The sequence below is a fragment of the Chironomus tepperi genome, unplaced genomic scaffold (genome assembly GCF_022539635.2).
Source record: "Chironomus tepperi strain 1889 unplaced genomic scaffold, CSIRO-AGI_Ctep_v1 contig_376, whole genome shotgun sequence".
In the NCBI taxonomy this organism is placed as follows: domain Eukaryota; kingdom Metazoa; phylum Arthropoda; class Insecta; order Diptera; family Chironomidae; genus Chironomus; species Chironomus tepperi.
Window position 1 is genome coordinate 4022962 of NW_027226498.1, and position 12299 is coordinate 4035260.

The 12299-nt window shown below is 28.7% G+C and overlaps 1 protein-coding gene across 4 annotated transcripts in view; it reads right to left on the reverse strand.

Moving 5' to 3' along the window:
• LOC139096228 (small conductance calcium-activated potassium channel protein-like) overlaps positions 1–12299 on the reverse strand; it is a 111310-nt gene that overhangs the window by 5305 nt on the left and 93706 nt on the right. For all 4 annotated transcript variants that reach the window (XM_070647927.1, XM_070647924.1, XM_070647925.1 and 1 more), the window contains 7 exons: positions 11898–12002; positions 4841–4976; positions 2664–2774; positions 2420–2547; positions 1983–2052; positions 1398–1499; positions 327–535 (listed from right to left, as the gene is read on the reverse strand). In XM_070647927.1, coding sequence (XP_070504028.1) covers positions 327–535; positions 1398–1499; positions 1983–2052; positions 2420–2547; positions 2664–2774; positions 4841–4976; positions 11898–12002 — 861 coding nt within the window. The remainder of the gene's footprint in view (positions 1–326; positions 536–1397; positions 1500–1982; positions 2053–2419; positions 2548–2663; positions 2775–4840; positions 4977–11897; positions 12003–12299) is intronic.

A 12299-nucleotide genomic window follows, 5' to 3' on the forward strand; every position in this document is an offset into this window, starting at 1 on the left:
TACTAGTGGATAAATTTACGTAGCGTTAAGAATAATAAACTCGAATTTTTTAAGAGCAAGACAGTATTTACGTTCTTTTTAGCGCATTTTTCTAAAGGAAAAATTTATTGTCCGCGCTTAAGCTTTTTCAATGAAGAATAGTTCTTCAAAAAGGGAAAATTCATCTCCTGATCCATTAATCTTCCCGTGTGAACAAAAAATCGTTACACTAGTCATCATAATTTTTTTTGTCCACTCGGGGTACACAAAAAGCAATGAGAAATTAGAACAACAGTTGACAGTGCATAGTGTGTGTTCGCGGGATTTGTGGTAACAACTACACTCACCTAGAATGTGGAAGTATTAAAGGCAAACCTATTGTCAGTGGCGGTAATGGAGACGATGGCGGCAATGTTGATCCAGGATTTTGAAGTCCGCCAGGTGTTGAATTTGCATTTGCCATATCAGGATGAAGGAAATTGCGTCTTTGCTCTATTCGTTCTTGATGCTGAGCAAGACATCGTGTGAGAACTTCAGGTAGTGTTTCCAGTTGTTCCTGAAACAAAAAAAATTATTGTTCATATAGTTAAGAATCTTGTAAGAATCCTTCTAGTGAGAAAGAACTCACAGGCGATAGAGCATGAAACATGAGGAAATGCATTCTCAACAAATTCATTATTCAAATCATCGATTATCGACTATAATGCATGCAATTTTTCCATTCATTTTTATTCCTTCATGCCTCAAATATTTTCTCATGAACGTTTCCATTCACGTCGGCTTCATTGCATATATATTATGTATATGACGAAAAGCAAAATGCAACTTGTTGATTCAAATGCAAAATGAGAGAAATATGAAAATTTTCCAGAGGCAATGTACTTTTATGAACATATGAGTCAATGAAGCATGCGGATAGCAAAAAGTTTTTTTTTTAGTCTCAGGGATATTTCACTTATTACGTAACTCGCAAAAGGTGGAAAATTTCATTTTCTCAATTTAATGTTCTATTTTTTCATAAACAACATTTTCTGTTGATTAAATATTTAAATTTTTTTCATTCATTTTCTCTCTCTCTCTTTTCTATAAACTTCATCAACAATAAAATACACACAAGTATGGCTTTCACTAGTATTCATTGCACAAAACAATTTTATTATGCATTCTTGCTGATTATGTCATTCACCACATCAAAAAAAGAGTACAATGATCTCTAGAACATCACTTTTTCACGATGTGACTGAGCTTTGGTATGACCTAATCAAGTTTAAGTTTTGCATGAATCAAAGATAAATGTGGATCAAGTATTCAGAAACTCAAAAAAAAAAACTCTGGAGAAACTCTTAATAATTCTTTCTTATTTTACGTTTTTTACATACTTATTATTCTCATAGAAATTCTACATTTCTCATACTTACTTGTAATGTTTGCAATTTATCTTCAAGACCAGATAATCTTTCCTCTAAAGCATCCTGACGTGATGACATATCCGAAACAATTTCGTAAACTGTATTTGATGTCTGTATATGAAACAGGAAGAAAGGTGGAAAAAATGAAAGAAATCTGTATGTATGAGTATTGTAAACAAGTATTCAACATGATAATGGCTGGGTTACATGGTTTTTTCCTATCAACTCCTTGATGTGGTGTCAACGATGATAAAACGTGTGAAAATTTACTCATGAAAACATATAGTGTAATACACAAACATTTGAAAAAATGAAAACGGAAGTAAGTACTGATGAAGTTAAAATAAAAAATCAAAATCAAATCCTGTGATGGAAACATTTATTTTTTCGGCACACCATGGTCAACAATTCAAAGCATTTTGAAGAAAACTGACGGCACACAGGTTCCCATAATAAATCAAATCACTTGATAAAGTTATTCACTGCTTAATGATTAAGCTTAATCCAATGGATAATTAGGTCTATTGCAAAAATGATGACACAGCCATAATCATATGTTGAAAATTATAAATTACTTTCATCCAGTTATCTCACCTTTGCCATATCAGTTATTGTGTTTGCATTATCCATTAATTTCCGTTGATCCATCTTGACTTTCCGCAATCTATTTTCATGTGCGCGTCGTACAAATGCGTGTGAATTAAGACAGAAAAAGGAGAAATTAATGAGAATTTAATGAACGAAATACAGTCAAAAATAAGCATTTTCTCATTTTTATTCCAAAACGAGCATCAAAAATCATTCTTAATATCACAAATACGAACATGTTGAGGCTCTAAGAAAACGTGCAGGATTTTACGACCTTTTTATGATCACATTTTTTTCCCATTGTTCTATCCAATTTTCTTCCTCATTCACAACGACATGCTTATCTTTAATGTCGATTATCGTGGACATGCTTATTATCAGCGTCAGTCTTCTGTCTTTTTAAATAACAGTAAAAAATGACTTTTAAAGTCCATCAAACTTACGCATAAATTGCCAGTAAAAATTTCCTTTGATGAGTTCTCACTCGACCTGGATTAACGCGCTTCACGAGCCTTGTATGCTTATAAATTAACCACGTTTCTCGGAGAACATTTGCTGCTGCATTTTTCAACTGAAATAGAATTGAAGATAATAAGAGCTAGATAAATTTCTGGAGCTTTATTAGATTTTAATTTAAAATTGTAAAGTCACTTATCAATAATTAAATATATAATCTCAGATACTTACTCGTTTTGTTAGCTGAGTGTCCATCATAAAGTTATGAACGTGTTTTTCCGCACGCGTCAATTCTAATTTCCGTGATACAACAGCTACAAGCAGTGCCGTACAACCCGCGCCCTGAATTATGTAAAGAAATAAATAAGGAAAAGGAAAATAAATGAAAAATTACTTCGGAAAATCTGATAAGAGAGTAAAATCGAGAAATATTTAAATTTGATGATGATTTTTCATCTTCATCACTCCATCTTACTCAGGAAATCGTCAATCATTATGTGTTTTTTAAGAATTTATTTAAATAAACTACTAACAACTAAAAACTTATGAGGCATAACGACCAAAAAAACCTTCAATGAATTCTTCATTCCTTGATTGATTTTCTTTTATCTGATATGTAGCGCAGTTAATAATGCGATCATTGAAATAGCTCTATTGAATAAATTTTCTAATGAACTTTGCATAAAAAGGTTTATTTCATTGTGTCAAAATAGGGATGTATCTTTCAAATTAATGATACAAAAATAATCTAGCCGAAAATATATATATTTTCTTTAAAATTTGAATAGAAATTATTAAGTTAAATCAGCAATCAAATTATTCAAATTTTTCTGCTTAACAACTCCACATCCAAAACTTAATTAATTAAACAATGTACATAACAAAGACAAAATATTCCAAATTCTTCGTGGTTTCTAATTTATTTGATGGTATTTGAAGCTTTTCTACAAATTATTATAAAAAATCAAAATAAATTTTAATTTCAAACCAACAAATTGAATACATTTACGCTTACAATATGGTTAATTATTCATAATTAATCACTAAAATTAAAATGAAGAGACTTTGTCGCACAGCATTCTCCGCAAAAGAATAACGCATGACAATGGAAACGATTAATGTAAAAGGATGATAATTCCAGTAGAGCGACTACAAAAGTCTTTCATTCATTCTTTTCTCCTTGACTTCATTAAAATTCATTCAACAATCTTTAATCTTTCAGGATTTTTTTTTTTTTTTCAATTCAAATTTTTTACTTGCAGCCACAAGCACACATTTACATGAAAAATAAATATTCTCTTCATCACAACCTTGTATTCGTTAAAGGAATTTTTGTAGGTTTAATAACTATAATGTAAAGTTCACACTTTTGGCATCAAAGTTATAGTGAATTTCAGTTTTCTTGTTTGGTTACAAGGGATTCGATTTGTAGCTCTAAGCAAAGTTTTTATTTCTTTAATAAAAATGCAAATTGAATTTCAATACCCAAATGACACTAATAAAAAAGGCTCTGCCACGGAGGTGGCTCTGTTTGCGGCCAAATGACTGTCAAAAGTTGGCGCCGTTCATATGAGGTTTAGCGGAGCATTTAAAACTCCGTAATGGAGCCTTCTTCACAAGCTTATTCATTTTTGTTGTTGGGGAAAGAATCAAGGGTAAAGGAAAAAATGAGAAGAAGACATAAAAGAAGGTAGAATTTGTATGGAAATATATTCAATATTGTGTGGCATTGAAAATAAAGTTCACCGGTATAAATATGTAGCAAACTTTCCTTCAAATTTAGATTGTTAAATTTTCTAAATAAGTCTTGAATTTGTCATAAATTTGAATATCCGAAAACTTTATCATTCACAATCTTCAGATTTTTAATACACATTTTTACACGTTTTTTTAGTTCATTTCATTATTTTTAATGTGTTTATATTATATATATGAAGCAGGCAAGAACAAGTAATCACACAACAAACTCAACGGTAAAAAAATCTAGAAAATCATGTGATAGTCAAGTGATAGTCATTAAAATTCCTTTCCTTTCGACAATAAGGAAGAGGTGAAAAGAACTTAACAATGAAAAGCTTCCTTAATTAACATCTCTTTTACATTGCTCTATTCGTAGATTGTAGATAAAATTTTCATGCGGTGAATTGGAGAGTTATGTAATGAGTTTTTTTTTTATATATTTAGGCTAGGAAATAATTCCGTCAAGCATGACGGGCAGAAATTTTTACACCTCTCGTTATTTTGAAATATAGTATGAAAAAAATAAGGAGCTTTAAAAGCGGAATGACAAAAAGACAGAAAGAGTGATGAAATGAAAATTAAGTTTAAGTCATGAAACAACTCAATGAATTTTATAATTTATCAAAATGGTTACAAAATTGAAATGGAATTAATATCAAACAACTCACCATAATACCAGTACTAACAGCAATGCCCCGACCACAATAAGTATTAGGCACAATATCGCCAAAGCCTACACTTAAAAATGTGATCGCAATCAGCCACATCGAGTTTAATAAATTGGCATGTTCATCATCATGAAACCTGAGATTTATGAAAAATAAGTTTTGTTTTTAAAATTTTTAATCAAAAATATATGTTTAATAAATTTTTTCCTAAAAGAACCTGAATAAGTTTTCATAAAATTAGTTTCAATTTTCAGAATGAACGTGAATATTAGTTAGCTAATAAAGTCTACAGAAACGCATCAACTATTTATAAATGAACATGTATGATTACACTATTCACTAAAACTAATGGATTTTAAACTAACAACAATCCCGCATGTTAGGGCAATTCCACGGCCACAGTACGTATTTAGCACAATATCCACTTGTCCTACACATAAAAATATGATTGCTGTGAGCCGCATTGTATTCAACAAATTTCCGTGTTCTTCATTATGAAATCTTTTTCAAATTTCAACATTTTATTCCATAAATTCCAAGAAATTATGAATGATTGTGGAAAAGGCAGGTTCAATTATAAAATAAATTATGAATAATTCTCATGAAAATGCGTGATGTAAGCAATTTTTTGTAAGGAGTGATGAGATTGATATTTGATGGGAAGTGTCCTAAAATGATTTGGTGGGTTGTAACAGTTAACAAGAAACAGTTTCGTATTTCACTCGACTCAAGTCGATTTATTTTTTTTCTTCGGATCAACTTAAGTCGGTTTTCAAAAAAAAATATATATATTGGACGCGCAAAAACCAACGCTTCAAATGATGGAATATATTAAAATTGTGGACATATAAATGGATTACAGTGCACACCAACATTAACATCTAAAACAGTTTACAGTTTGCGTGCCATACGATTATTTAGTTCAGCCATACAATGTCCAATAATTGTTGAAACTACAATTTTCATTCATCAACAGGAATAAGAATGAGGAGCAACAGCAATTAAATTTGTGAAGGGATTGGAAAGTTAATGGCAGCAAGAAAAAATGTTTGCTAACTATGTATGTTAGTGATGGGGAAATGAATATTAATGGTATGTGTTTACTATGGATTTGTAAAAAATGGGGTCGCTGGAATAAAGATGGATTTTAATGAGTTTATTTACACATCATGGACAAACGTGTTTACACTATAGTTAGGAATAAAACTAACTCCTTACTATAAACCTCCTAAAAAATGAATTGGGTTCAACTGAGTAAAAAGCTACCAAATTCATTTAACCTCTAAACTCATACAAATAATTTGCTACTAAAGAATCAATTCCAATATAGATAATATTCTACTTAAAATTCAAAATGCAATTCTAAATGTCACAAAAATCAAATTCAATTAGCTTCAAAGCATAACAATCATGAGCAAAAATTATTCCACAAACAAATCGTTCTGAATTGGATTGTCGTTTCCAATTTTTGTAAAAGTCAATGAACTGAAACGAATATTTTCTATTTTCCCATAAGATATGTCAATCGATACTCTGAAATTCATTTCTCGTTTCTCTGCAGCGGTCACAATTGCCTTTTTGTTTAACCACTCTTCATAACATCAATTTATTGTATCTATTTACTGTCTTTTATTGGATACATGTTGAAACGTGTTGTTTTGTTAGCTATTTTTATTGTTTTGCGATGCGTTATGAAGGAAACATGTAAAGAAAACTGGATATGAATAGAGATAAATGAAAATTATGAAATATGATTTTGAAAAACTCAAAAACTTTCAAAAAAATTCAGAATTTTAGTGGAAGATAATAAATTTATCAGATGAAATAAAGTCAGAAGCAGGGAAATTTGAAATCTTTAATTACTCCAAATTTAAAAGAATTTTAATTAAAAATTCTTTTCATTTTTGCAATCCGAGCGACACAAATGATGATAGCTGTAACAAAGATTCTTTTATTAACATGAAATAGAGATTGTCTTTGACATCGAATACTGATATTAATAAACGACCTTTGACAGTGTCTTCTTCATTAATGTCGCCGGGGCAATTATTGATGATTTTGACAGCTTTGAGGTGATTAATTATGACATTAATCAAAAATGAAAGAAATGAGTATACGAATATGATGTTGAGAATATTGATAAAAGCACATTACCACAAAGCTAATTACAAACTTTGTTAAAAATGTCACAAAGGTTTGAGTCTCAAAAGGTTCAAATATTCAGAAATGTTACAAAATCTTGAATCTGCTTCTCTTTAAAAAGTGAATGATCCCATAATATTGTAAAAAAATTAATTTTTATATACGGACATTAAACTTTTTTATTTCTCGCTTTGTTACATATAATGTATCAGATTAAAGTCAACAGAAAAAAGGAGAAATATTTACAACATGTAAGTGTTGTCAAAATTTAAAATAAAAAAAAAAAATCAATAAAAATGAATTATTCAATAATAGCATATCATCGTGTTGCATGTTGAATCTGTCAGATTGAATATTTCATATTATTTTTAAATCTGTAGTTTTCAGGATGTAGTTAAAATAAAGTTCGCGGCTTTTAATGTCATGCTCATTGCAATATAAAAATTTAAATTTATTATGAAAAGAATCAACATACTATAATTAAAATCAATGACTGGATTTTGTTTGTCTCATTTTCGTAATATGTGGTCACCTTTTTTTATGAAGTTTTATTTTTGATATTGTGAGTTGTGTTTACATTCAAAGAGTATGAATGATCCTCTGTTATTTCTTCAAACAAACATTTAATAAGTAAATAATAAAGACAGGATGGAGTAAATTTTTTTAAATCCTCTTTCAGCCTCTCCATGTTTTTTTTAAAAAGTTAATTAAAATTTCTCTGGATAGATTTGTTTAAGCTTTTGAATATAAAAAGCTTAAGCATGGAGCTCGTATGCACGTGTTTCATATACGTGACTGTGTATGCTTTGTATAATGAATAATAAATTCTTCATATATATTATCGGATCCATAAAGGAAGCTATTCTGATATTTTTTTAATAAAAAAGAAGAAAATCAGCAGAATTTTTTTTTACTTTTCGAATTTTCGATGTGAGTAATTCAACTCATTAAATTAAAATGTATAAAAGGAATGAATAAAAGATAAAATTGGTATGATTATGGATAAAAAATAGTATTTGGTGCTAGAAAATATTCCAATAAAATATAAGTTCAAACGTCAGTCTAGATTTCATATATTTACTTCTGGACTTATGTTTGTTGAGTGCAAAATTGAGTGCAGATTGCTTATGTGACCCTTAAACCAACTTTTCTACCCATCCCTGAATACGCCTTGGGTTTAATATACATAACAATATCTAATGACATATTTAAATTTTGTATACTTTTCAACTGGATCTCATTTAAATCTGGAGTTAGGTGTTGTGGGATTAATATCTAGCACCAAAAATCCTAGAAAATTGGCAGAAAACTGAAAGCTTTTCGTAAATTAAATTTCAGATGTGTTCGCATTTTTTTCTCTCTAACTCATTTTCTGGAATAGGAAAAATCAGATCAAAGTAGAAGAGCGTGTGAATGCTCATTTTTAGTAATCAATTTTTACTGCTTTAAAGCTGAAAAGGATTTTTTATTGAAGTTGTGATGCTCGATTGTGATTATTGTTGACTGGATTTTTTTTTTTTTTATGAGAATGATGAAAAAGTTGTTGGAAGGAAGAAAAACTTTTTTGGGGGAACTCATTAAAATCTTACAGAGTTAAACCATTTTTAGTAGTTTTCTGGACAAAATTTATAAAATATGGGATAATTTCAAGAAAAAAAGATGCAAAAGATCAACCAAAATTATATAGTACTAGAGAAAATTATATTTCGGCACAACGAACGATATTAAAAGAAAACTTGTCTGTAGAGCCGCAAGACATTCAAAAGAGAGGAAAATTGCTATCAATGAAACGACTTCTATTGTATACCGTCATATATCATACATAATACCGTTGTTGTAGTCAATATTCTTTATGTTATCTAAAGTGCTTTCGGCTGTATTAGCTTTTACGCACATGCTATAAAGTTATTTTTAAGAGAATCAGTGAGTATGCTAAATTTTTGAACTTAAGATGAACTTTCAATGAACTTTAAATCAAGTTGAATGAATATTTGAGATTCGTTCATGAGTTTAAATCGATATTTTAGGGAAGATAACAAAAAACAAATTTTTTTAATTTTTTTTTAATATTAACTACGAATTAATGGAATTTGAATATTATTGAATTTAAGACACCTATTTCTTCTGTTTCAGAAGTATGCCTAATATAATATTAAAATTAATTCCAAAATGTCTTTAAACAAAATTTAAATTTGTATATTTTGGGATAAATTAGTAGATTGAATAGAAACCCATTGCGAATATATTCACATCTTACTTTATGCTCAGAATATGTATGAGAATTTGACGAACAAATCAAGCTATGTTGTCGATTTGCTATTGTGCATTGTTTTTCCGAAAAGTACAAAAATCGGGGGTTTCAATTCGAACAGATTCAAAATATTTTCAAGTGAATACGGTGTGAATAAAATAATATTTAATATTAAAACTAAGAAGACAATAACAGAAAATTGAATTTTTCTCGTGTTCATTTTAAAATTTTCTCAAATATTGTCACAAGATTTTCTGTAGATACAACACAATAGAAGTCCATGATAGTACATAATATTTTCATTCTAATGAGAACATTTATTTTATTTTACTGTTATAGGTGAAATTTGCATGTTTATATCAGTTTTGAGTAAAATGAGATGAACATTCTTAAAGTTTTCTTCGAAAATTAAAAAAATTATGGAATGAGTGACAAATTTGAAGGAATTGAATGAATTTTTAACAGATTACATATAATGAGTATAATAACCAAAGATCAAGACTTAAACCAGACTAACAATTATCTTTCATCATTACAATTGTCAAGGGACATACTAAGGGAATCAAAACTTTCCTTTTTCTTTTTGGAAAAATGTATCCATTCGTCTTTGCAGCAAGTCTTATAAAACAATTTTAACTATTTTACTGCTAAAGTTGAACTAATTAATTAAGCCATGCAAGCCATTAAGTTTTGACAGCAAAAAGCACAAACAGCATGAAAAGTCATTCAAACCTTTCAAGCGTTAGCTCTTATATACATTTTTTTCGAATGGCTTTTTATGCTTTAAAGCACAAATCTAGTTTATCATTATTTTACGTTAATGTGACTTAAAAACACTCATTATAAATTTTCCAACACAAGTTTGTTCTTTCTTTTATAAGGTAAATATATTCATATCGTTTCGTTTTGTTTCGCAAACAGACAAGGAGCTTTCTCATAATTATACTCATAAAAAAGTGTGCTTAATTATATTGATTGAGTATACTCATGAGTATGCTTATTTAAATGAGTAAGCACATTATTTGTTTAGGTGATACAAGCGAAAGAAAGCTTATCGTGGGGTAGGACAAAATGCTGTTGAATTATTCTTTTTAATTTAATTATCCTCATCACTTTATAAAGAGAGATACACAAAAGCCTACAATAGGAGAGTAAATTATTTAAAAAGGTAAAAACGTACTCATCATAAAAGTTCTCCGTGCATATGTATGCGCTCCTGAACATCATACAATTGCTTCTGTCATATATGTAGAAAAAAGTGAATAAAGCACATACATTTGTTATGCTTTTATTTAATTTGGATGAAATTCTGCTGTTTTTTCACTGCATGATTTTTATGACACTAAATTAATTTAAAGTCTCAACTTTCACTCACTTATAACAAGGGGAAAAATAGAGGATATGATTCGTACAATAGAATGGAGGTAAAATCAGAGGAAAAAGTGTAGAGAAAGTTTGAAAATGATTTAAATTGATAATTTTTGTGCGCAGAGTATGATTAAATGAGTAAATGAGTTACATAAATCCATCCAGATGTTAAAACTTCAAGAATTTCTGATATAATAAGAAAAAATCTTAAAAGTTTTCATCAGTTAAATTTGAATTTCTCAACATCCGAAATGCTCCAAATCTCCAACTAAGTCTGTACATAAAATCCTGCTTAATAAAATATGTAATATTATGGCAAGACAAAACAAGGAAGAGAATGGAATGAAAACAAAATGTTTATCTTGAAAAAGTCACGTTGAATTTAATTTATATGACACAATGCATACTCCATTACGATTTTCAAGGATTTTCTTTCCTTACATCTAAAACAAAAATGAGAAAAAATTCTCAATGACAAAATGTAACAAGGACAAAGATTGTAATAGGTAAAAATTTTATTTTTAAAGCACAAGTTGTAGTTTTTTAATAAAAGATTGTGTACTAAAAGTTGACCATAAAAATGACGAGATTAATTACGTTTTCTATTCGTGAAAATCAACATATTCTCCAGTTACCAAAAGTTATTTTATAGCGAATGAACAGATAGTCAAAAAGTTTCTGCAAACTAGTTGAAAACTAACTTTTATGATTAACTAGAGTGGTTCTGTTCTGAAACTCTGTCAGACATTCTATAGCAACTAATTTATAGACTCCTAATAGGATGATTCCTTCAAAATGAGTCCCTTTCTATGCTTCTATTTGTTTTACACGATGTTTTGGTTATTTATAAATTTATTCTATACAAATAATTGATGTAATGAATATGAGAATAAGATAAATTGGAACATTCGGATGAAAATGAAAACTATGAAAACTAAGGTCAACATAAAATTGTTGTACCTAAAAAAAAAATTAGGTCATCAGCATAAACACAATGTAAGTGTATGAATATATAATTAATTACATAATGGAAAATGAGGGTTTTGTGGGAAAGAAATTAGAATAGAAATTATTTTTTAAAACCATGACCTGATCATTATCATAATCATTAAGGATTAATCAATTTTATATTCTGTTGTCATACTTATTCAGGTTCATTCATAGAATAATTTTATCATTTGAATGAATGAAAACTTGGCATTCCTGTAAGCTTCCGTTCTTTCAATTTTTCTCATTTTATTAAATAAAAATTATTGGCATTAAAATAAAATTTATTGATAATTAAGAAAGACTCACCGTTCACATTGCCGAAGAGTCCATGATGCAATTATCCACAACGAAACCATAAATACTAATAATACCGTGCCGGGGCATATTGTCATTAATGTTTTTAAAACAAATCTAAAGAGAAATTAAATGAAATAGAAGTAAAAATAAATTATCTTATAGTGCAATATATAAGCATTTAATCGCCATTTAATTGAAAAATTCATTTATTGCTGCTATAAATACTATTCCTGCTGTCATTTTAAGAGTTTGAATAATGAATTCTTACCAATGTGTAGATACAAAATATGATTCGTTTTAAGTTTTGATTTACAATATTGAATATACACGACATCGCTAACCATATTTTTAAAACACAATATTCTTCTTTTTTTAATACTCAAAAAAAAATTTATAAACATAATTTTCATT